General features: G+C 53.1%; 10 protein-coding genes across 10 annotated transcripts; 4 read left to right on the top strand and 6 right to left on the bottom strand.

Annotated features, from left to right (window-relative positions):
* Positions 1-774: 774 nt before the first annotated feature.
* On the top strand, positions 775-1,647 carry RHO25_006343 (uncharacterized protein; the record flags this gene model as incomplete). The annotated part of the gene is made up of 1 exon (XM_023597176.1): positions 775-1,647. One exon carries the CDS (start codon positions 775-777, stop codon positions 1,645-1,647), a length of 873 nt encoding a protein of 290 aa, XP_023452582.1.
* Positions 1,648-1,871: 224 nt separating this feature from the next.
* On the bottom strand, positions 1,872-3,639 carry RHO25_006342 (uncharacterized protein; the record flags this gene model as incomplete). The annotated part of the gene is made up of 4 exons (XM_023597175.1): positions 1,872-1,955; positions 2,010-2,377; positions 2,435-2,975; positions 3,070-3,639. 4 exons carry the CDS (start codon positions 3,637-3,639, stop codon positions 1,872-1,874), a joined length of 1,563 nt encoding a protein of 520 aa, XP_023452583.1.
* Positions 3,640-4,160: 521 nt separating this feature from the next.
* RHO25_006341 (uncharacterized protein) lies at positions 4,161-5,885 on the bottom strand (the record flags this gene model as incomplete). The annotated part of the gene is made up of 3 exons (XM_023597174.2): positions 4,161-4,889; positions 4,945-5,641; positions 5,689-5,885. 3 exons carry the CDS (start codon positions 5,883-5,885, stop codon positions 4,161-4,163), a joined length of 1,623 nt encoding a protein of 540 aa, XP_023452568.1.
* A 698-nt stretch (positions 5,886-6,583) lies between these two features.
* Positions 6,584-9,616, top strand: PRP16 (DEAH-box RNA helicase prp16; the record flags this gene model as incomplete). The annotated part of the gene is made up of 1 exon (XM_023597173.2): positions 6,584-9,616. One exon carries the CDS (start codon positions 6,584-6,586, stop codon positions 9,614-9,616), a length of 3,033 nt encoding a protein of 1,010 aa, XP_023452817.1.
* Positions 9,617-9,868: 252 nt separating this feature from the next.
* On the bottom strand, positions 9,869-10,429 carry RHO25_006339 (uncharacterized protein; the record flags this gene model as incomplete). The annotated part of the gene is made up of 1 exon (XM_065602772.1): positions 9,869-10,429. One exon carries the CDS (start codon positions 10,427-10,429, stop codon positions 9,869-9,871), a length of 561 nt encoding a protein of 186 aa, XP_065458844.1.
* Positions 10,430-10,713: 284 nt separating this feature from the next.
* Positions 10,714-13,467, bottom strand: RHO25_006338 (uncharacterized protein; the record flags this gene model as incomplete). The annotated part of the gene is made up of 1 exon (XM_023597172.2): positions 10,714-13,467. The coding sequence occupies one exon, from the start codon at positions 13,465-13,467 to the stop codon at positions 10,714-10,716; it is 2,754 nt and encodes a 917-aa protein (XP_023451939.2).
* Positions 13,468-14,274: 807 nt separating this feature from the next.
* RHO25_006337 (uncharacterized protein) lies at positions 14,275-16,659 on the bottom strand (the record flags this gene model as incomplete). Its single annotated transcript, XM_023597171.2, has 1 exon — positions 14,275-16,659. One exon carries the CDS (start codon positions 16,657-16,659, stop codon positions 14,275-14,277), a length of 2,385 nt encoding a protein of 794 aa, XP_023451940.1.
* Positions 16,660-17,120: 461 nt separating this feature from the next.
* RHO25_006336 (uncharacterized protein) lies at positions 17,121-18,582 on the bottom strand (the record flags this gene model as incomplete). Its single annotated transcript, XM_023597170.2, has 4 exons — positions 17,121-17,218; positions 17,275-17,955; positions 18,012-18,463; positions 18,515-18,582. 4 exons carry the CDS (start codon positions 18,580-18,582, stop codon positions 17,121-17,123), a joined length of 1,299 nt encoding a protein of 432 aa, XP_023451935.1.
* Positions 18,583-19,776: 1,194 nt separating this feature from the next.
* RHO25_006335 (uncharacterized protein) lies at positions 19,777-21,405 on the top strand (the record flags this gene model as incomplete). Its single annotated transcript, XM_023597169.2, has 3 exons — positions 19,777-20,958; positions 21,011-21,195; positions 21,255-21,405. 3 exons carry the CDS (start codon positions 19,777-19,779, stop codon positions 21,403-21,405), a joined length of 1,518 nt encoding a protein of 505 aa, XP_023451936.1.
* An 817-nt stretch (positions 21,406-22,222) lies between these two features.
* On the top strand, positions 22,223-24,101 carry RHO25_006334 (uncharacterized protein; the record flags this gene model as incomplete). Its single annotated transcript, XM_023597168.1, has 6 exons — positions 22,223-22,245; positions 22,298-22,367; positions 22,420-22,465; positions 22,527-22,913; positions 22,965-23,348; positions 23,404-24,101. The coding sequence occupies 6 exons, from the start codon at positions 22,223-22,225 to the stop codon at positions 24,099-24,101; spliced, it is 1,608 nt and encodes a 535-aa protein (XP_023451937.1).
* Positions 24,102-24,347: the final 246 nt, after the last annotated feature.

Genomic DNA, 24,347 nt, shown 5'->3' with positions numbered 1-24,347 from the left:
TCTCACGCACCTTTTGTCGTTTCATACTAGCACTTTCTCGTCTTTGTATATGGACACAGGGGCACAGGATCCGCGAAGGGAGGTGAAATGATGGTGCATTGAAGTTGAGACAGTCTGTCCCATTTCAGTGTTGTAAAGAGATGTCTCTCATGTCGATGCAACCATCAAGGAGCAAAATAATTGAGCCTCATTGTGAGAAGAGGTCAAATCGAAGAACAGGTCGGAAACTCGATTAAAATGCGATTGTCAGACTGAGAGTACTAGGCATCATGGCCTGCACTGTAGTGTACTGCCACGAGAGTCTTGATCCCTGCATGGCCAAAGCTGTGCACATTCACTTCACTTCGGATTCGGGTGCCGGGAGGGACCGGCGACAGCCTTGGCAAACACTGCCCGCCATTGCGTCGATAGCACAGATCGGACGAAGCTGAGTCTTGAACATGCAAGAAGCATCCAACTGCTTCTCGTCGCCGCCACTTGCATCCGCGTATCTCGGGCACACCAGAACCATCAACGATGGCTCCGCCACAGCTCGCCACTGTCGGCGCCTCCAAGCAATCAAAATATCCAGTCGAGTATTTCGATCGGGTCGTGCTCAATCCGGACTTGCATGTACTCAACTCGCCTTTTGCATATACATACCACTAACAACAATGGCGCCGCGGTGATGATGTTTACAAAGCCCGCGCTCTGCTCGCCAATGGTGCACTGGTCGCCGGACTCGAAGTCGAAGAGAGAACGACTTCTCGGGAGATTGGATGCTGCACCTGCGATATGAGCATCAGAGTCCACGTCTCTGCCTGCCTCGAAGACGAGCTCGGGCGCATCGTTCGCTGGGAGCTCTTTACGGAGTGCACCGAGTGCTTCCTCAAACACTACCGCGAGAGACTGCCGCCGTTTTCTCCCCGTCCGGCGGAGCTCTCTAGCGTCCAGTACGACCAGTTCACACGCGAGGCTGCCAACGAAGCTTCGAGTCAAGTTGCCGTTGATCGGGAGATGACGAACCGTCACGGGCAGCAGAACCAAGTGTCCGGGTTCGATCGGTATTTCCATCAGTTCTTCGAAGCGAAAAAGGCTGCGATTCTGGGAGCTCTGCAGCGGGCTTGGGATATTGAGTGGGCTCTATCGGACAAGCAAGTCAGTGAGAAGAAGTTGGGCTGGGAGAAGCTTTGCGAACCCGTCCAGACTTTCCTGGCTGCCCAAGCGGAGGAAGACAAGAAAGCCAAGGTCTTGTTCTTTGTAGACGTGGACGGCGATCCGCACCTGGAAATGCACCCAACACCTCGATGTGTCTATCCGAACGTGGAAGAATTGGTGCCAGAGGAAGGTATCATGGTGCTGGACAAGGGCAAGGCCGGAGTGAGCGACAAGAAGGGTGCCGCGGCCACTTCAGACCAGCTGATGCCTCATCCGACCTACGTACCAGAGATTTCCAGCGGACACCACCACACGATGGCGCTGACTGAAGACGAAGTTGCCGCGATGGGCTTCCAGCTCCAGGCGAGTGGCAAGATCAGCGGCAATGGCGGACCAGCGAGCTCTAAGTCTGACCACACTGGCTTGACAGCTAAGCTTGAGGGCACCAAGATGGCCTCGAGCTTCAAGAATCTGCGCAGCGACTTCCTCGATCAGACTATACTGGAGTAGGGGCGTCCGAACGGAGAGAAGTACGAGGGAATTGATGAGTAAGCGATGCTGTTGCGCACTCGAGTGTGTAGAAATAGCTCCAGGTGGCGGATGGGTGCTGTGGACTCATAAAACGCGATGATAGACCCGCAGCCTGTCCAGGATAGACTCCATCGTGAGGTCCTGGATGATAGACCGGCAGCCTGTCCAGGATAGACTCCATCGTGAGGTCCTGAATGATAGGATTACAATACCAAGAATCTCCGCTGGTCACGAACCGCAGCTGCGTCGCTTCTAAGTGCCTCACAATGTGCTTTCCATTTCTTGATCTGTCTTTCCTTAGTACGTGTCGTGCAAAAGTCTTCGAATGAACGTTTACTTACATGCGCCTTTCTGGCTGCAGTTGGAAAGGCGCCGTCGCGCACATCTTGGCCTGTGAGACTGTTTCCATTGCCAAAGTCTATCGAGGACGTATCCCAATTTGGAGAAATCTCGTCGCTGTCTTGCTCAGATGTCATTCGGCTTTCGGCCATGGTAGGCAGTATTTGCATGACCCAGCATTGCCAGGCGTCACGCTTCGCAAGCCGGTCAGAGAAAGCAGACGAACGTACCGACGCCGACTCATCGTCTTCTGCATGCTCATCGAAGATCAAAATCTGACTGTCTACCTCACCAAAGTTTTCCAGCGTTGCTGGCCCAAGTCCAGCTCTCATAGCTTCATCCTGTATGGCCTTGAATCCTTCTTCGGCTTCTGTAATCTTGAGTTAGCAACGGTTGAGGAGTTCTTTGATCACGCAATCCGACTAACTTTGCAAGTTTTCGAAGGCGGTGCCTCTTACTTTCACCCACTTCTGATCCCAATAGTCGATATCAGTGATGCCCCGATTTCCTGTACCTTGCCGAACTTTCCTGCGCTCTTCTATCGAGTAGGATCTATCCAGTAGACCGATTCGAATCGCTTGTCGGTTTGCCAACTCCGTTTGAACATCGGTCCACCTCTTCTTTAACTCTTCACTCCCCTCAACCACAGCTGGCTCCAGCCCCTGCTCTTTCCACTCAACATAGTTCTTCTCATTAGTCGCAACAACAGGCGGATCGTGCACAGCTCGTAGCTGCCTCAGGATCACTTCACTTTTCAATGCCTCTTCCGCACCACTTTCGCAAAGGGCCTTCAATTCAGCTGACATCTCACCACTTCGTATATGAGGCATATCTTGCCCGTTCTCCAGTGCAGCTCTCTGCCGCTCGAGATCGGCAACATGGGCTTCGCTAGGCTTGTATCGGTGTCGGACCGGGTCAGTGTCATGAAGTAGTCGATCGCGCTTGGCTTGTTGAAGGGATGTAATGACCTGATGAGATGATCAGAAAGTCGTGTCAAACCGCTAATGCAATGACTGATGCGACAACGTGAGATCGCAATTGTTCACGGCGGACTGTACTCACCTTCTCCAGCGCGTTCCTCTTTACAGCATCTCCAAATCCTCTCACTTGCCTCACTAACTTCACAGGCAAAGTCGGCACACCTCCATCCTCAGTTCCAGGTTCTAGCGATACCAGTATCTCTCCCGCAACTCTTTCCATGCGTGAAATTGCTGCACCAATCCTCCCGTCTGGATCAGCAAACGAAGTTTTGGAGACTCGTTCAATCTTATCTGCTTCCGATGGGACCAGCTCCTCCAAGCGAGCTTGTAAAGCATCGCGGACCTCGACAGCGGTTTGAAATTCGTCGAAGCAGTAAATGAGTTGGTGCAGGCGAGTAATGTAACCTGTGATGCTTTGACACGGCCGCGGGCGGGTGAATCTGGTCGACTTGGAGATGCGTGAAATGGGTGTGAGGTGTTTCGGTGATGACTTTCCAGAATTTTGCGACCTGCTTGCGCGACTGCTTGTTGAGACCGCTTGGCGCTGTAGTCGAGCTGGAACGTGTGCGGTCGTCAATGGTCTTGCTGCGCGGCCGAAAGCTCGATGCCATTCGGCAGCAGCTGCTTGTCTCGCCACGCGAAAGATGTTCATTTTCTGCAACTGTTGCTAACGAGCTCGATGCTGTCGCAGAAGGTGTTGTTCGTGTGCGCAGGCGGTGTCCGACAAACTTGCCATCTTGTTGTTGAGCTGTTTCATTGTTGTATGACAACAATAAAGGAATGCCCCGCAAATGTGCCATTGTCACCGCCGGATTTGGTAAGAGAGCAGTATGCGCATCGTGAAGGCTTCTCACAGGTGCAGTTCTTCCGCCTGGCAATTATTGGGTCTTCAGTTGAAGATCATCTCCTCATAATGTGAAGGCGAGGATGTGAAGCCCGAACACGGCGTCCACATGTCCATTTTACACCCAGATTTGCCTCCTTCTTTGTCAAGATTTTCCGACGATTGCTGCCGGCATTCAGTTTCACGCTGCTTCAGCAGCTCAATCTGAATGCCATTTGCATGACCGCAGCGTCGAATTTGAAGCCCGAGCCCTCGCGTAGTGGAGAGAGGGGATGGAAGTGAAAATCGTTGGACATTGCCATGGTCTCTATCTCATCATGATGATCACTTTAAGAGTGCCTCGCAAGGTCCCTCTGAATCTGCTGGTCTAGTCCGATCACACCTTTCATGATATCATCACTTGCATCCATGACCACCCTTGGCCCGACATATCCTGTTCGACTCTTCCAAAAGTATCCTACAGTCAGCAAGAACGTGATGCCCGCGAACATGACGCTCGTCCAGTTCATGAGATCCAGACTTGCTACGGGATATGTGTACGGGAACATGTAGATAATGTTGAAGACCAGGATATAAGCGCATGCGACGCCCATGATGATATATGCCCAGATGCCAGGAATCCAGAATGGTCCAGGCTTGACATGTTTGCGACCAGTGAGAAGATGAGGGAGGATGGCGGCGAGATACGACATGGTGGTGAAAATGGTGAAAGAAGCCACAAAGGCGTTGAAGGCGGTCGATGAGGCGACGTGGATTGCTCCAAGAATGGTGCCGCCGATGGTGACGAGGAGTTGGGCGTTGAACGGATTTCGATATCGAGGGGACACTTTGCCAACGAAGCTGGGAAAGGGTGAAGCGTTGTCTCGACCGAGAGTCCACAGCATGCGGCCAGCGACCATCCAGGCACCCGGAACAGTGAGGAGGATGTTGATGAAGAAGATGAAAAGAAGAGCCATGGTTCCTGCCGTGCTTCGCGTTGCTTGACGATAGATCTCGGCGAGCGGTAGTGATACAATGGTCGATCCAAAGACATCGTCGAGCGAGGTGGTGGCGTAGAGCTGATTCAGTTTGTGAGAAGTTGCATTATACCAGGCAGAAGACACGAAAACTTACGAGTGATGTGTAAAATGCAAATGCCATGACGAAAGCTGTGGTGAGCTGGGTGAAGACGCCCCTTGGGATGTTCTTCTTTGGCTGGGGACACTCCTCGCACAAATGACAGACTGCATCCGGGGTGCCGACAGCGTACGCTCCATTGAGGACGCCCATGAGGAAAACAAGGCCATTGCTGCTCCATCCCGTCAAATTTTGGAACTCGGTCCAGACGAATGCGTTCGTTGCGTATCCCGCCCCAGTCCTACTTGGCATAATGGCTACTGTCAACAGGGACACCAGGAAGAACAAGACGCAAATGATACCGCTCGCTGTAGCGCATCTCGCGAGATACTTTTGGCCGAACATGATGATGGCATTGTCGGTCCAAATGATGAACAAGAATGCGATGAAGACATGCCATCGCTGTAGGACATACTCAGGGTGATAGAGATTGTACATGGCGATGACAGCGTTGGCAGCAGCGAGCGAGGTGGAGGAGCAGCCGAAAATCCAAGCGACACAATTCCACCAGCCGGCAAACCACGAACAAATTCTGCCGTACTTGGGTCCTGGTGTGACAGAAGCCCAGTGGTACACGTTGGCAGACGTCGGCATGGCACTGGATAATTCCGACAGCCCGGCGCAAATGAAGGCGTAGAAGAAGGTCGCCGCCATCAGCCCGTAGAGCACTCCCGGTCCTCCACCATTATACAGACTATGTCACTTAGCATAGCAGGACTCGGAAGGAACAGGTATACTCACGCCAGGACCAAGGAGCCTGATCCAGCGCCCCAGGCGTTGTCGGAGATGATAGCTTCACCAGCAATGGACCAAAAATTCCACGTGCGGTCAAGTTCTTGCACGTGGCCCGAAGTATTGATCAAGTCGTCGGCGTGAAGGCTGTTGTTGGTCGAATCGTCTGGCGAGACATTGACCTGCTTCTCAGACTTCAATGCCATGATCAGATTAGTAGTTCACGCCCAAGAGGCGAGAACAATAGCACAGCAGACAGGGGATCAATGGAAAACGAAGGGAAAGTGAGGTCGCAGGACAGCCTCCTGCTTCCTTAGATGGCAATGTCGACGCGAGCTTCAGGTCTCGATGCTGATCCTTACCGTCTGGGCAGCGTGCTCCGGGCGGATGGTGAGAGGCGATGGACGGCCAAGATGGCATGTGCGACGCAGCACTAATGCGCCGCGTCGAAGGTGGAAGCCATAGTTAGGGAGCAGGAGAAGTCGATAAGGGCGGCAGATAGGCGTAGCACCGTCGCACCGGCGAGATGAAGGCCGAGATCTGGGCGGGGAAGTGCAGCGCCACGTTGCGGCCCGGGAAAGCTGTGAAGATGGCGCTGCATGTCTCGAGATTTGGAATCGATATCGCTGGGAAGATGAAGCCGATGTTGTGGCAGTGATTGAGACGGTATAGACGACGCGGTGGTGGAGTGGCGGGAAGAGCAGCTGGTCGCGCCGAGAATTGTGTCCCACCCCTGCACCACCACCACCACCTCCACTGCTCTTTCTTTCTTCCAGTGTGTACCAGCTGCAGGGACCGGCGCTAACTAGCATTCGGCGGAAAAAAGTGTCGTGCGCGAAGGCTGGCGATTGAGCGCATGTGAGTATCTTCGCTGCAAAAAGGCCACGGCAAAGAGCGCATCATCATGGCTGGCGATGAACACAGAGCCAAGCGACAGCGTACCGACCACAACGACGACAACGAGCACTTCGCCGCACAACCCCAGCATTTCCGCCGCCCGCACGACAAGCTCAAAGATTCGCATCGACCCTCTTCGCAGTCCCGAGATCGAGGCTCTGCAACACCGCGCAACTATCGTGATGGCACGCCCTCGCAGCCCCACCAAGCCGAGTTTGATGGGCCCGAAGCAGGCGTCAACGACGATGATGCGGCCGCCTTAGATCGCGATTGGTACAATTACGGCGAGGATGGCGCTGTGCTGGGTGACGAAACCCACAATCCCTTCGGCGGGAACGAGGACACAACATGGGCAGACCAGGAGCGGGAGCGGGAGCTGTTGGAGAAGAAAATGGCTGTGCGAAGTCGCGTGAACCCCAAGTTCTTGCAGAGACAAAAGGACAATGATGCGTGGGAAGCGAATCGCATGCTGGCCTCGAGTGTCGCCCAAACGCGGGACAATTTCAACAGTTTGGATGATGAAAACGAGGAAACGAGAGTGCACTTGTTGGTGCACGATCTGAAGCCACCCTTCCTGGACGGAAAGACTGTCTTCACCAAGCAGCTGGAGCCGATCAGTGCTGTAAAGGATCCGCAAAGTGATATGGCTGTCTTTGCGAAGAAGGGCAGCAAAGTTGTGAGGGAGAGGAGGCAGCAGAAAGAACGGCAAAAGCAGGCGCAGGAAGCAACGAGTGCCGCCGGGACGACACTTGGCAATGTCACGGGAGTGAAGGAAGAAGACACCGATTCGGCCGCTCCTGCTCTCGGCGAGGGTGAGGAAGACGGCAAGAGTAAAGGCAGCAAGTTTGCAGAGCACATGAAGAAGCAGGACGCTGGTCAGTCGGATTTCTCAAGGACAAAATCGTTGCGTGAGCAGAGAGAGTACCTGCCCGCGTTTGCCGTACGAGAAGATCTACTACGCGTCATTCGAGACAACCAGGTCATCATTGTGGTCGGACAGACGGGATCGGGAAAGACGACGCAGTTGACCCAATTCCTGTACGAGGATGGCTATGCCAAGAGCGGCATGATTGGATGCACCCAGCCCAGACGTGTGGCTGCCATGTCAGTGGCAAAGCGTGTCAGTGAGGAGATGGAGGTGCCGCTGGGAGGCACTGTGGGTTACGCCATTCGATTCGAAGATTGCACGAGTAAAGATACGATGATCAAGTACATGACTGATGGTGTTTTGCTGAGAGAATCGCTCACGAATCCTGATCTCGATCAGTATAGCTGTATCATCATGGACGAAGCTCACGAACGTGCCCTAAATACGGATGTGCTCATGGGGCTGATCAAGAAAGTACTCGCGCGACGGCGAGATTTGAAGCTGATCGTCACTTCTGCCACCATGAACGCCGAACGCTTCTCGCGATTTTACGGTGGTGCACCGGAATTCTTCATTCCCGGACGAACATTCCCAGTCGACATCCAGTACTCACGGTCGCCTTGCGAAGACTATGTCGACAGTGCCGTGCGACAGGTTCTCGCCATCCACGTCAGTCAAGGCCAGGGAGACATTCTCGTTTTCATGACGGGTCAGGAGGATATTGAAGTTACATGCGAGCTGGTCGCAGAACGTCTTGCTCAGCTGAACGACCCTCCCAAATTGAGCATTCTGCCCATCTATTCGCAGATGCCTGCGGACTTGCAAGCCAAGATCTTCGACAGAGCTCCGCCAGGAGTGCGCAAGGTCATCGTTGCCACAAACATCGCAGAAACTTCACTTACAGTGGATGGAATCATGTATGTCGTGGATTGTGGCTTCAGCAAGCTTAAGGTCTACAACCCTCGTATGGGCATGGACACTCTGCAGATCACACCTGTCAGTCAGGCAAATGCTTCGCAGCGTGCCGGTCGCGCTGGAAGAACTGGACCCGGACGAGCATTCCACCTCTATACTGAGCGTGCCTTCAAGGAAGAACTGTACGTGGCAACGATACCTGAGATCCAGCGAACGAATCTGGCCAACACTGTTCTACTCCTCAAATCACTTGGGGTCAAAGATTTGCTAGACTTCGACTTCATGGACCCGCCTCCTCAAGACACCATAACGACTTCTCTTTTCGATCTTTGGGCACTAGGCGCACTAACAAACCTGGGCGAGCTCACCGAACTCGGTCGCCTCATGACATCCTTCCCCATGGACCCATCCCTTGCCAAACTCGTCATCACCTCATCAACCACATACAACTGCGCCGAAGAAATGATCACCATCGTCTCGATGCTCTCCGTCCCATCCGTCTTCTACCGCCCCAAAGAACGCCTCGAAGAAGCCGACGCCGCGCGAGAAAAATTCTTCGTCCACGACTCCGACCACCTCACCCTCCTCACCGTCTACCAACAGTGGGTCTTCAACGGCCGCAAAGACGGCTGGTGTGTCAAACACTTCCTCCACCCAAAAGCCCTACGTCGAGCCGAAGAAATCAAACAGCAAATCACCGATATCATGAAATCCTCCAAAATGGACATCTCAACTTGCGGTTACGATCTCGATGTCGTGAGAGAGTGTATTTGCTCTGGATACTACCACCAAGCCGCCAAACGCAAAGGTCTGGGCGAATACGTCAATCTCCGAACGAGCGTCACCATGAATTTACATCCCACCTCCGCGTTGTATAATTCTGGTGACCCGCCAGACTATGTCGTGTACCATGAACTTATTCTTACGAGCAAGGAGTACATGTCTGTCGCGACGGCGGTCGATGCGCATTGGTTGGCGGACTTGGGTGGAGTGTTTTATTCGGTGAAGGAGAAGGGGTATAGTAGTGGGAAGGGAAGGAGGGAAATTGAATATAGTAAGAAGGCGGAGTTGGAGTTGCAAATTGAGGTTGATCGGAGGAGGGCGAAGGAGGAGGAGGAGGAGAGGGAGAGGAGTGTTGCGGCGGGGAAGAAGAATGGTGTGGGAAGTGGGAATGGAGTTGTTGGGAAGAGTGCGGTGAAGAAACCGGGGACGAAGGGGAGTAGTGTTGTGAAGGGGGTTATTGGGAGGAGGAGGTGATGATCTGGAAGTGGATATCTTGGCATGGAACATGCTTTGGCATTGAGATGTGCTGTATTTGAACCGGATGTTCTCGCGAAGCTGGTGCCTCTCCTACGGCAGACACCGTCAGTCCCCATAACCTTCCTGCGGATCTACAGCTGTAGCTACCAAATCTGACATTCCGCTTCGATGGGTCCGGCGCTACCCTTATCATGGCTCTGAGTTACCTTCCTCCTCCGTGCAGAGACGCCCTTGACGCCCTTGAGCTTCTTATGACGGCGCCGATCGCATGTTTTCGACTGGATCTGGAGGCCATGTTGCAACTTCTGCCCCTGCCTCGAGTGCTGATTCGCAGAGAACGTCATCATCTAATCCTACAACGAGACCATCGTCTCCAGAAAACGGTAAAGGGGTAGCAGCGGCAACGAGCTGATGCCCAGTCGTAGCATCGAGATATGCGAGTTGTTGTCTGAAAGCCTGCTTGTGTTCCTCCTTGGTCTCACCACTCTGTTCAAGGACCCATCGCCACAAGGACCCCACTGCGTGCGCGAGTATTGCATCAGGCATTCCGTCTGGAGCTTGCCAGCTCACCTCGAAGTCAGGGTCCCAGTTGATGTCTTGCGTAGTCGGCAGCAGATGTACGCCATGTTCGGCGAATCTTTTGAGCACGTATGAGTCCGGATCCACGCTTCTTATGTGAGCGTGAAATTTGATCAGAGTTTTGAGAAATGGCTTCTCAGCCCCAAAGAGGAGCGACTGAACGGCGTCGAGCGGCAGTGATATGCGGTCCTCTCTGGAGAAACGAGCACCACGCTCCATGAGAAGCTTCATTGTGTCTTGACAAGCTTTGTAGTTCGACTCATTCATCTTTTCGAGTGTGAAACCCAATACAGAGTTCAATGAATGTCGATCATTGCATGGATCCGGTCTGCTATCATGCTCCAACAGCCTAGCCACTTCCTCTGCATCATGTACCCGGGCGGCTCGGAACAAAGGAAGCTGGCCGTGGTCGGGCCTTACTCGAGCTCCTCTGTCAAGTAGCAACTCGGAGATTTTCGTTTTGGCTTTGCTTGGGTGTTTTCTTGCGTTGGAGGCCAATGCGGTCATTTCTCTTCCTAATTCAAGACCCAGGCAACGCCATCGACGCGCTGTCCTTGAACGGCTGCATGGAGCAACAAGCCTTCATGCGTATTGATGTCGATACCAACATCTCCCACCAGGAACTTGGCATGGTGCAAGTGCCCGAGCTCAATAGCCTTCGCAGCGTAGATGGCCACACAAGGACCTCCAAACTCATCTAAAGGATAGCTCATGTCGGCGCCGTGAGTGCTCCACTTGAAGTGATTGAGCGGAACCGCCAAGCCTCGCAGTCGATGCTCAGCCACGTAGTATAACAGACAATCTAGAAAGCAACTTGCAGTGCGCTTTGCATCGACGCCGGCCATTGTTTTGGTAGTCGGATCAAGAATACCATTGCAACATAGCCATTCGATGAAACTGGTTTTGGCTCCGGTGAGAACCATGCCGTGGTCGGCTATCTCTTTCAATGCCGTCTTCCACTGGTCGATATCGAAGCGTTCCTTCGAAGGCATCCACCGTTTCACGAACCTCTCAAGGCTACGCCACTCAGCGTCCACAATATTTTCGGTCGTGGTTCGGCCAGATGGCTCCGGCCATGATGTCTCACTGGGCAGATGCCGATGGCACGATTGCGAAGAAGGATGCCTGGTCCTGATCGTTGCATAGGCATACGCCAGTGGTAGCTTGTGAGAGGTGTCCACAATGAATGGATCAGCACCAGTTTCAAGGAGCAAGTCCATGATCTCAAAATGTAATTGCTCTACGGCGTACGACAGTGGCGTGCGTCCTTCGATATCATGATCGAAGTGTGGCCGCTTTGGGCCGTACGATGAATACTTGACTCCGTCGCGAACATATTCGGAAATGAGGGTGTTCAAGGGTCGCTCACCGGATTTACGCAGTCCTTGCACAAGGCGTAGCGCTCCGAACTGCGCAGCAAGCGGTAGTGCTGACCGCCCAGTATGGTCTCGAATTCCCGTCTCGATTGTGGGCAATTCCAGCAGCCTCAAAGCAAGATCAGAGGGCGCATACTGTGCTGCAACATGCAGCGCTGTCCTGCCATCACACGTGGGCTCATTGACAATTGTTGCGTCAGTGGTGCCTGGCATCTGCCTCAAGACCCCCTCCAAGATTCCCATGTCGCCTTTCCATGCAGCCCAGTGTAAAAGCGTCCATCCGTTAGAGTCCTTCCGATTCATAGGAAATGGTTGTGACGATATTGCCACCTCGCTGTAACTTTGGATCGCAGCACAGTTCCCATCGCGAATGAGGTCTACCAAGGCGTCAAAGGACACACTAGAGTCATTCAATTGGTCCAGCTTGTAAAGGAGCAGTGAAGACACCTTGATCGCAACGTCCCGCTGCGGGAGAGTAAGTGCTGTCCACAAAGGCCCACGACGTCCCGCTAACGTGAGTTCCTTCGTCACAGCTGGATGCCGGAGTAGGACCTCGACCACAGCCCAATGCCCACTCTGGCATGCAAGCTGCAGTGGAGACGTTCCTTTCCGAGACAATTGACATGGATCTTCAGTGAAGGTAGAGTCGAAGATCAGGTAAGTCAAGATGTTGTGCCTTCCGAGCTCAACAGCACGCACAACGGCCGGTTCAGTATCAAGATACGCTGACGAGGCTTGATGATTCTCCTTCAGCTCCTTGATCAAAGTCAGGCTCCCGTTTTCGATGGCAATGAGTAGTGGAGTCCTATTCGTCTCTTGGTCCACGAAATTGATATCTTCGTCTTCGAGCTGCTGCATGATCTCATCGAACCATGTAATGTCGTTGGTTCGGCATGCTTCAAGGAGCTCTTCTTGCAGCTCCTGCTTGGTCTTGGTTGCTGCTTCGCGCGGCCAATAACCTGTGTCATTCAATGGAGCATCAATCTCCCCAGGACTCGGCCGGCTGAAGTTCAGCCATCGATTGTTGTGCCAGGACTTCCAGAGAATGTCGTAGAGCACGCGATAGCCCCAGTGTGCTATTGTTGTCAGGGCTGTGGCTAACGCAGCGCTCTGACCCCAGTCTGCTAAGCTCCCACGATCTGAGCCTTGTGCCAATGCCATAATCGCCCACATGTCCATGACGAGCACCGGCAAGCTTTGGACGTGCTTTAAGAGAGCGGTCGTGCGCAATGTCGGAAATGCATGGAAGGTGTTTCTCTCTTGCGCCTTGTGCGCCTTGTCAAAGCCAGGTGTGTGCCTGTACGCAACAAGAAGTGTGTCAGACATCCAGATCATGCAGTTCGTTGCGAGCAAAGCCCATACGCTCCAGTAAGTGCCATCATGCGACCGAATCGCCCCATACCAATGCAACGTTGAGATCGAGAACGCAGCTGATGCGTGTCCAATGCTGCCGAGAAGGATGAACATGCAAATGAGTCCGAACAGGCGCGACACTGATGATAGAGCCATGAATGACCGAGACGCTAAAGCAGTCTTGTCCGAGAAGCTCATGCGTAGGCTTGTGCAGCACAAATTGATGGAAATTGCAGCGATCAGTCTTTCTTCCTCGGACAATTGATCGATGGAACCACACCACAGAGCCTTCAGAGTGTTGATCAGAAGTGAAGAGAGATTAGCAAAGTGCGCTGCGCCGATCTCCAGAATCCCTCCATCTTGGGAATGGAAGTGGCCGAGCACAAGATTTAGCGCCGTGAGCATGGCTGGTGTGAAGAGACCGATCAGGACTCCAGTTCCTGCGATGTCAGCGTCGATCTTCAAGTTGTCTTTTTCTGATATGGATCGACCCATCTGCACTCCACTGAGTATGCTCACAGCTGCCCATGCGAAGAACATTGCGATTGAATACCAGGAGATGAAGCTCAGATGAACGCCCAGTAATGGCCAAGTTCTCAAGGTGCGGGTCCCATCCTCCACTGCTTGTCGGCGGTCTCTTCTATTTGGTGCCAACTCGACACCGGGAAAGCGCCCATGGTTCTGATCACGCTGGTTCCGCATCCAAGACCACAAGTGGATCACATGTTCAAATCGTTTCCGTGTGCTTTTCCCCAGCCTGTGCCAGAGTCCAGCATGTTGTGCTTCGACGTAAAATTGAACGAGGGACGCAACGAGGATGGCAACGAGTGAAACGCCAATCACGGCATCGTAATCCGCCATGGCAAGCGCAGTGTGAGTTGCTGTGTTGATGTTCAGTAACTACAGCCGCAGTGTCAATTAAGTCCTGAAGAGCCATGATGCTGGAAGATTGCTTGTTTGCGCAGTGCTGGAATGTCTCGCACCCTTCTCTATCAGCCTAGCTTTGGTCGTCAAAGGCGCGATCGCCTAGATGCGCCTGAGCCATTGTGGAAGTGGTTTGCTGCTTCTTGTCGCAGCATTCTCTCCTTGTTGCCAGGCCGGTCTACAGCTTCGTCGCGAAGTTTCCAGTGATCGTATGCCAAAGAAAAGCGAAGTCACTACCTTGATAGGACAGGGATGCCGCCAGTCGACAACAAGCGTGTCACATCGCTGATTTCCCAGTGTCTCCTCGTTGGTGAAGAAGCCGCCTGAAGAGCGCTCAGCACATCAAGACCATCTATGAATTTACCAATTGCCAGTCCGATGTGGCCTGAGGAAAGAAAGGAGTCCGTTCATGCAATATATACATCACCCATTCTTAATCAAAAACCCATACCACAATGCAGCCGGAACGGCAATTAACAAGAGACTTCTGAAAAATTCATCCAACGCCCTGCGTGCTTTTGATTTGGGCTTCCTTCGCCCGACTTTCCCGCCTTTCGCTTGACTGTCGTCCAAATCATCATAATGGCCCCCTACGTGTGACTCTTCGTCGCTTTCTTCATCTTCGTCCGGGTCCCGCCAGCGCATTTTGGGATAGTATCCAGCTTTGTCAATCAAGCTGCCGTTGCCGTTCATCTTGCTGTTGGCTTCGTAGAGGTCGGGCAAGACATAGCCAGAATGATTTGGAGTAAGGGAGCCAGACTTCATCGCAGGTGACACTGTTCTTGTACGAGCATTGTAGGAGCGTTGCACGCTGAGATGCTGATTGCCGATGTTATTGCCGTTGGCTGAACCGGTAGACGTTGAACTTGCACGACCACGGCCCTTCTTTTCGTCGGGCTTCGGCGAAGCCTTTCGAGGACTGATAGAACCATTCCGTCCGTATGGTTTTCCCCGAGGAAGGTATCGGGGAAGCCCCATTTTCTCGCGAGCTGTGTTAATGTCCAGCTCAGAGTCGTCCTCCTCGGGCTCGGGAAGGTTCCGAATGCCAATAATGACTGATCTCACGAAGAGCACTATGATAGTCAACCCCAGCAGCTGAGCATAGCTGATGAAGATGCTCAGCTGATCAGGTAGCAGACACAGTTCCGTTTGGACAGTTTTGCATCCTTCGGCTACGCCACCCATACAGTCGCCGACGTGCTTGCCTTTTTCATCAACAGGATTCCACAAGCTCACCAGCAAGAATGCTGGCTTGCGCACACCCATGGCCCAGCTGAAGCTTTTGACTGTCACCTCGCGGACAGTTCGCATTACAACATGTTCTTTTTTCGTGGCATCGTCGTACCGGCCCACATTGAATCGATGATCAACGTCGCAGTAATCGTGGTCGTCTCCTGAGAAAATGTGCACAATGTCGCCAGCTGCAGAGACTTTCTTGCCAACGATACTCGTCAGACTTGGCGTCAATACATTTTGGTACTGATAGCCTGCAGAGAGCGGGATCGCTTTCCCCCTCTCTCGCAGCTTGCCGCAGTCGACGTCGGGGTTACGGTAGAGCGGGACATGGGACAGAAGAACGACTGGAAGCCGGGGCCCTGTTGGCTTCTTCGCAGTTGGGGCCAATTTCCACTCTTCATCATCGCGTTTCATGTGAGGTCCTGAAGCGGGCTTCAGCTTGTCCAAAATGCCGCGATCGTCCTTGTGCTCGACAATATCGTGTGACCATAGCTTGGGAGGGTGCGAGCCTGGGAAGATCCGCTCCAGCTCTTCTGCGACAACTTTAGGGCCTGTCTTGTCCAAGCCATCCAGAAACTCGTTCGCGGGTTTCCATAAGTGACTGTACTTTTGCCGGCGCTCTTCACTGACTTCTCCAACATCCGGAACGAACTCGTCATATGCGCTCAATGACGGAGTGTCCAGGCTCACGAAAGTGTGGTTCCCGAGCACGTAGATACTGTTGGACTCTCCAAAGTGACTCTCGAAGCGGTCCCTCACAGTCACTTGTACTCCATTGCCAAAGCCCAAGTCGTGATTTCCAGGCAGACTTGTCTTCAAAATCCGGCTCTTGCCTCCCGCAGTTGCATACTCATCCCATGTCACATTTCTCGCGCCATTTTCAATGCTCACAGGACTTTCTGGCTGCTCCCATGCTGCCAGCAGGCTCCGATTCACACCCGGGTATAGCTGGTCCTCAGCCAGGAATATCCTCGCGAAGCGGTCGTACTCGGTATCCCACTGCTGCTGCTTATACTTGCTCCAGCGGCCATTTTCACCTGCGACAAATTGGTTGAGGTCCGTTGTCCCATCACCCAGCAGTCTCTGTCCTTCCTTTTTCTTCTCATCCAATATCAGCAGGTTGATCAGCACCTGTCTCTGATCGGTGTTCAAGCCCCTCGCTCTTTCCGTGCTCCACTCCCGTCCTCCATCCAGGAGATCTCCGAGGAATACAATGCTGTCAGGATCCAGCACTTGGTTGATCAGCTTAAAATTCCTTCGCATGTACAAATCGGTGTAGTACTCGGTCAGACTCGACAACGGCCACGGACGTCCTGGGTACGTGTGGGGGTCGACGAGTTGCGGGTCGGCGATGAAGACGGATCGGTGGGGTTGTGCATCGCGATGCCATGACTCCCAGTTCTGCCAGTCACATGTTCTGATATGTGAGTGGGAGATGCCTCGTTCTTCGGCGTGGATGAAGTACAGCCAGAGTAGCGTGATGGCGGAGGTGAAGAGCGAGATGTGCTTGGTCCATGGGTAGCGGCGAGTGATGCGCCGCAGACTGGATTGCGCTACATGGCGGAGTCGCATGGCGGGAAAGAGAGGAGGTATTATCGTCCTGGTGACATGTCCCGTGGCATCTCGAGGGCTGCCTGTCTGCCTCGCCCAAGCTGTAGCGAATGGATAGGAGACTTATGTTTGGCAACTCGTGTTCACGGGTGGGTAAGGACATATGCAGGGTCTCGCAACATCCCCGTCGAACGAGTCTTGGCAGGAAACATGGCCTCACACATCCCCGTCATGGCCAGGTCTCGGCTTCTTCAGTCATTAAATTCGACGATACCTCCTAGCCTGAACCTGTATTACTTCACATCACTCTAGCCCATCAACTGGCATACTGTGCCTAATCCTGCATATTGGCTTGATTCGAGGGGAACCGCCATCACTCAGGAGACGACGCTTCAAACATTGGGGTCAAAAGCTGGCATACATTTATCTTTCCGCATGTTTGGCTGCTAAACTTTTCCTTTCCCTAACTTAGTACTTGATCATCATCTCATGATACCTGGAGCAGTTGCGTTCCGGCCTTCAGCAGTCGGACTCGACTCTGGTCCATCAAGCTGTTCGTTCACGAACAATCCTGCCATGCCTGGTGAAAGAAGTCAGTCAAACAATCACTACCTCGCTGCATCGGATAAGACTCACCCATTCCGGTACCCAAACACATGCTCGTCAAACAGACCTTCTTCTTCTGCCTCCTCGCCTCGCTCAAGATCGTCACAATTTGTCGCACACCAGTCATACCGAATGGATGTCCCAGTGCGATGGCTCCACCGCGAGGATTCATCTTGCTCCAGTCCAGCTCTAGCTTGTCGCGACAGTACACGGCCATTGAAGCAAAAGCCTCGTTAATCTCAATTAGGTCAATGTCCTTGTGCAAGTCCAGGTTATACTTGGACAGCAACTTTGGGATCGCGAGAGATGGACCAATTCCCATGATCCTTGGTGGCAGACCTGCGAGAGCAGTTCCGACATACTTGGCCAGAATCGGCTGGCCGAGCTCGAGAGCTTTCGATCTGCGCATGAGAATGACTGCTGCGGCGCCATCGGTCACTTGGGAGCTGTTACCTGCTGTGCTGCGGTCGCCGTAGTCCTTGAATGCGCCAGGAAGCTTGGCAATCTTCTCGTAGGTCGTGCCGTAGCGGATCTCATCCTTCTCGATTCTGGTCTCCTTGCCGTCCTTGATGACGGTAATGGGAACCAGCTCGTCTTGGAAAAGTCCGGCTTTGTCGGCAGCTTCAGCACGGCGGTAAGATTCGGCTGCGTATTCGTCTTGCTTCTCGCGGGTAACGTTGAATTCCTTAGCGACGATTTCCGATGTGCCGCCTGGTGAAAGATGTTAGCTGACATATCGCCAAGAGTGACAGTCGAGATTAGCCCACCCATAGGAATCATGCAATCACGAGCTTCCGAGTTGCCCATGATTTCATCAACGAAGGGACGCTCCAAGCGCGGCCTGTTGTCGCTGAGCAGCTCGGCTCCAATGGCAATGCCGCAGTCGATGATGCCGGCTTGGATGGAGGTGGCAATATGTTGAGTGGCGGTAAGACCAGACGAGCAGAATCGAGCACTTGCAGACGCAGCACAGGTGTTTGGATAGCCGGCGGCGAGGGCCGCAGCACGCACGTAGTAGGCAGCGCTACCTTCACGGACGTTACCCAGACAGATGTCTTCCACGTGCTTGGGGTCAAGCTTGGACTGGGCATTTACTTGCTCGAGCAGCTTGAACACCATGCCGTCCAGGGTTGTGTCTTTCATGGCACCACGACCAGCTTTGGTGAGAGGCGTACGGAGAGCAAGTGTAATGACCACATCGTCGGGGTTCTTTTGAGTGCTGTAGTCGAGCTTTAGTCTAGGTACTGTTATCGCCACTGTTCAGTCTTACATCTTGTCCACTGGGCTGGCCAGAGGGTTCAACTGGGACACGATCTGCGAGACTCGTGAGGCTGCCATGTCGATGATTCAGTATTTGGGCAAGCGAGCAAACGTCAAGACTGGATGACTACTAGTCTACAGAGTCGAATGGAGATGGATTGCTGACAGCTGAGGTCTCTGTTATTGACAGTCGTGTAACAGCCACGGCCTCGGCTACGTGAGGAGCTCGCTCTCCAGTTGGCGGGCCTCGGCCAACTCTCACATGTTTGCTGACTCTTCGCGGGCCCGTCGCGTTCATGATATTCTGATGAGTGTGATGACGGTACCATAGCGAAGCGGATGTTCTTGTCTTCGACATTACATGTTGCCGACGAGGGTGGAAGCGACCACCGTCCGAGGTGGTGCAATCGAATGGCGACAGGCGTGAGACTCGCGCCGCCGAAGCCCTGTCGTTCCCTAGCAGGAATACTGCAAAAGAGATGCCTGTCGCCGAGTCGCCCGACAAACAGAGCAAGTCGCAGCAAGCACCTGCATGCATCTGCAAGAGATAGACAACTGCTTCGTTTCCGCAGGACTGTAGGAGACACAGCCGTGTGACGCAGATGGGACTGGTCACATTATTCGGCATTGCTCAAGATGTGAGTGCTCATCAAGTGCCACAGATCCCAGCGAGAGGAGCGGTCTCCAATTCCTGCTCCGTCTCCGTTGTGCACTCGACGCGGAGATGACCTCTCGTCGTATACATCGTGAAGCACACTGCCAAGCTGCTGCCTGTGATGAGCCACCGGAGCCGCAAAGGCATTGGATGAGAATGCTACCAAAAACAAGTTACCCGCACTTTCGCCAGACAACATCTGTGGTTTCTGGGCGAGTCAGCAGAGCTCGCATTTGTTACGAGGTCGCAGCTGCTAAGCTCGCACTTGCTAAGCTGAAACAGGCCCATCAGACGCGGAACATCGTCATGTGTGTCCGGTAAATCGAAGAAGCAGCTGTACAACTCTCCTCGCGATGGTCCCGAAAGTGTGTTGCGTGCATATGCTGTCGTCCATTTCTGCTTGTCCACAGGCATCGGAACCTCACAGTGCCGGTGAAACTGGTCGACTGGTATAATCCATTGCCCCTGTGGTAGGCCTGGCCCTAAACTTCCTATGCCAAGTTCAAGATCTGCCGGTAGTGGCGTATGCGCACTCTTATGCCCAGGTCACGTAGTTATTATAATAAGCTAAGTCGACCTGTCTTGCTGCTCACGAGTAAGATCATTCTACACAAAATATGACTGACAACCATACAATACGATTGGTGCCAACGAGCATCAGCGGCGCGGTGCTTGCATTGTGCGTACTGCTAATCGCATATTCACTCCTTGGATACATCTACAATCTGTTCTTCCACCCACTCTCGAAGTTTCCAGGCCCAGTCGCCTGCAAGGCCAGTTCGATACCTTATGTTCGCCAAAACTTCAAAGGCGACCTCGTCGCTTGGATCACCAAACTCCACGATGAATATGGGGAGGTCGTCCGCGTGGCCCCGAATGAGTTGTCCTTTTCTAGCGCCGACTCATACAAAGATGTGTATGGGTTCAAAAAGGCCGGCTACGGGTCTCTTCAAAAGGACGAAGACTTCTACACCAATCCGGGAACGACCACACGCGATATCGTCAACTCCGACGACGCCAATCATGCGCGGATGAGAAAGATCTTCAGTCACGCCTTTTCCGATCGATCGTTAAAACTCCAGGAACCACTTTTCCTCACTCACATTGACAAAATGATCAGCAAGATACGCCAAGATCCCAGCAAGAAATACGACATGGTGAAACTATACAATTGCACCACCTTCGACATCATGGGCGACTTGACATTCGGAGAGCCGCTGGGTATGTTGGACAACTCCGACTATCACCCTTGGGTGGCTGCCATCTTTGGCGGGTTGCATTTCGGTGTAATCCTACATTCGATGAGAATGCTCGCGCCATCCTTGGACGAGTTTCTACTGAAGTACTGCATGCCAAACTCTATCAAGGAGCAGATGCAATTGCATGCAGACTTCTCACGTGTGCGCGTGGAACGACGACTTGAGAAGCAAGATGCCAGACCAGATATTTGGGGACTCGTTCTCGGCAAGGAGGAAGGTCGTGGTTTGTCGAAGAAGGAAATGTATGCGAATGCAGAAATTTTCATGATCGCTGGGACAGAAACCACGGCAACGCTGCTGAGTGGTGTGACTTTCCGACTCTTGACGAACCCATCGAAGATGCAGAGATTGGTCCAGGAGATCCGCAGCGCTTTCGCGAGCGAGGAAGAGATCACAGTGGAAAGACTGCAGGCGTTGGAGTATCTTCATGCTTGTCTGGAGGAAGGGCTGCGTATGTATTCTCCTGTGCCGCAGGGTCTGCCACGTGTCGCCTTACCGGGAGCACCTGTGGTTGTGGATGGCCATGAGGTTCCACCTGGAGTATGTGATCCTTCTGCAGGTACGGGACGTCGATCGAGCTAACGAGGTGTAGAGCAAAGTCCGCGTATCGAACGTGGCTGTTTTCAACAATCGAAACAACTTCCGTGACCCTGAGCTATTCGTGCCAGAGCGATGGCTACCAAACGATCCAGAGGGAGCAAAATATTCCGAGGACAAAAAACATGCGCTCCAGCCGTTCTCTACTGGTCCGCGGAATTGCTTGGGCAAGAATATGGCGTGAGTTTGGCGAACCTCTGCTGGGTGACGAAGACGGAGATCACTGACCACTTGAGCAGATACCACGAAATGCGATTGATACTGACCAAGACGCTCTACAACTTTGACTTGACACTGTGCGAAGAGAGCAAGCGATGGGCCGACCAAAAGACGTACATCATGTGGGAAAAGAAGCCGCTCATGGTCCGACTAACACCATGCAAGGCATAGATTTCATGTGCGATTGGTTATTCACTACACGCTGTATGAGTACAAACAGATAAGATAGACAGATGCGCCCTCCACGATCCACGTGCATCTAGATCTGGACATTGTTCACCTCGTGCCCGCCACGCGACAACAGGTATGGGGGTCAACATGTCTCGTGCACGGATGCGTGCAGGCGTTTCATTGATGGAAAATCTCGCTTGGCACAGAGCACATGATAGCATCCTTTGGCTGTACCCCAGCCCTCACCTCCACGCACCTCCACACGGAACTGAGATTGCGGGGAAGCGTCCTACGGTGTGCGCCTCAGCGCTTGGACAGGCCTTGGACAGTGACCCCCAAAGCGCCACCCAATCGTTCCTTTGATCCTGGCGTAGCGCGGATGGGGCTACTCCGCGTGAATCGCTAAGGTGCTCAACCTGCAACACATTGCACTTCGGCACGACAACTTGGTCCATACTGGCTCGCATGCAAGACAAGCTTCTCCTCCCCATGTGAGATCCTGTCTAGACGGTGTTCGACGCAGCACGCGAGCCGGAAACAGGCAGACTAGTGCGTTTGACGCCACTCGTCTATTGCCTCTTTGGCTATTCGGACTTCACTGCACCGGCCAACGCCGCCAAGGGCAGGGGGATATCTTCCGCCTTTGTGGTAAGAGAGCTCTTTGTAGATAAAGAACTGCCTGCTCACCTGCTCACATCTTGCAGCTCCAGCTCTCCGCTCTTTGTCTTCAAGGATCTTCATCACAAGTGTCTCGCTCCATTCGAGGGCTTGAGAGTATCTGTTACACTCACTCTGATACTGAGCGACTACCGCCACCATGGGTATCCTCGAGAAGATTATGTGAGGATACTGTTCCAGACTATGTGGTACATTGAGCTAATGTTTGTGATAGTCGCAATGAGTCGATGAAGAATGACCCAAAGGAGATTTACAACTGGAGGGTGTTCGTGGTGTGCGCAAGTGTGAGTTGATTTGTCTACGAGCAGATCCGTTGCGGCGACTGACATACGGCAGGCATGCTTTGGTGGTTTCTTGTTCGGAATGGACACTGGTATCATCGGTACGTATTCGAACAATCTCTGAACAACCTCCTCCCACAGGCGCTGACTGATTTTGTTCAGGTGGTGTCCTGAAGCTCGACCCATTCCGACAAAAGTACGGCTTGCCTTTGGCGTCCGAGAACCCCACCCTTTCCGCCAACCTCGAAGCAAACATCGTCTCCACACTGCAAGCAGGTTGCTTCGCCGGCGCTCTCGTTGCAGGATGGGCTGCTGATAGGCTTGGCCGACGTATCGCCATGATGATCGCTGCTTTCTTCGCCATTGTCGGATCCGTCATGCAAGCAGCCGCAGCCGGACACTTCCCAGTCATGTACATTGGACGTTTCATCGCAGGTGTCGGTGTTGGAGCTGCCAGTATGATCACACCTCTTTATACATCTGAGAACGCGCCGCGAGCCATCAGAGGTGCCTTGACGGGCATGTACCAGTTCTTCATTGTCACTGGAGGTGAGTAGTCCGGCCTCATACGGACATCTGGAAACGTACTGACACCACTAGTCTGCATTGCCTTCTGGATCAACTACGGATCTCTGCTTCACTCCTCCGGCACGATTCAGTACGTGGTGCCGCTTGCTCTCCAGGCTCTTCCTGCTGTTATCCTCTTCTTCGGCATGTTCATCAGCTCCGAGACGCCCCGATGGCTCGCACGCAAGGACCGCTGGGACGATGCCTCAAAGGTTCTCTCCCGCATTCGAAACCTCCCAGCAACCCACCCATACGTCCAGGAGGAGCTCCAAGAGATGTCTGACCAACTTGCGTACGAGAGACGACTGATCGCTGGCTCTGGTGCCCTGGATCTCTTGAAGGAAATGTTCACCATTCCAGGCAACAGGAAGCGAACTCTCATCAGTATTGGATTGATGATATGCCAACAGATGACTGGTAGGTCAAGTCCGCGTGCTTCATCGAAATGAGCAGGCTGCTAACAGCTGCATAGGAACCAACGCCATCAACTACTACGCTCCTCAGATCTTCTCCAACTTGGGCTTGACCGGTACCGAATCCTCGCTCTTCGCAACTGGTATCTACGGTGTCTTGAAGATGGTCGGATGCGCGCTCTTCCTCCTCCTCGCAGCCGACTCTCTCGGTCGTCGCAAGAGTTTGCTCTGGACTTCCATCGCCCAAGGGCTCTGCATGTACTACATCGGCATCTACGTGCGCGTCGAGCCCCCACAGAAGGGTGTTCCAGTCCCTCCAGCAGGTTACGTCGCCATTGTCGCCATCTACCTCTTCGCCGTCTTCTTCCAATTCGGTTGGGGACCAGTCTGCTGGATCTACGTTTCTGAAATCCCAACCGCCAGACTCCGAGCTCTTAACGTCTCCATCGCAGCTGCGACCCAATGGCTCTTCAACTTCGTCGTTGCCCGTGCTACACCAAACATGATCGCCACTGTCGGCAAAGGTGGATATGGAGCATACTTCATCTACGGATCTTTCTGTTTCACCATGTTCGTTTTCACGTGGTTCTTCATCCCAGAAACCAAGGGTATCTCATTGGAGAAGATGGACGACCTGTTTGGCAAGGTCGACGTTGGAAAGGCTATCGATGAGGAGTCGCAAGAGGGCAACCGCATCAACTCGACTTCGTCGCAGAAGGGTGCTGACATCACTGTCGCTCACGTTGAGAAGTCTTGATGGATGGGCCGTAATGGTTGACAGATGCATTTGTGTATGAAACGAAATACATTGCCTCGCTCGCTCATTCGCTCGAGCTGGCATTCATGATCAACTTCATGTTCTCTCTTGTCAATTCTGCCGTTTCAGCTTCGCCGTACTGACATCCGCATGAAAAGCTCAACAGAAGTACTCTTGTCTGGCTAAGCGTTCTCAGGGAAAGTAAGCAAGCTTGCACTCAAAGTGCGTACACTGAGTACAGGGCAA

Source organism: Cercospora beticola, chromosome 4 (assembly GCF_033473495.1).
Source record: "Cercospora beticola chromosome 4, complete sequence".
Taxonomy (NCBI): domain Eukaryota; kingdom Fungi; phylum Ascomycota; class Dothideomycetes; order Mycosphaerellales; family Mycosphaerellaceae; genus Cercospora; species Cercospora beticola.
Note: the sequence above shows the minus strand (reverse complement) of the source record. Positions and strands in the feature narration are given on the sequence as shown.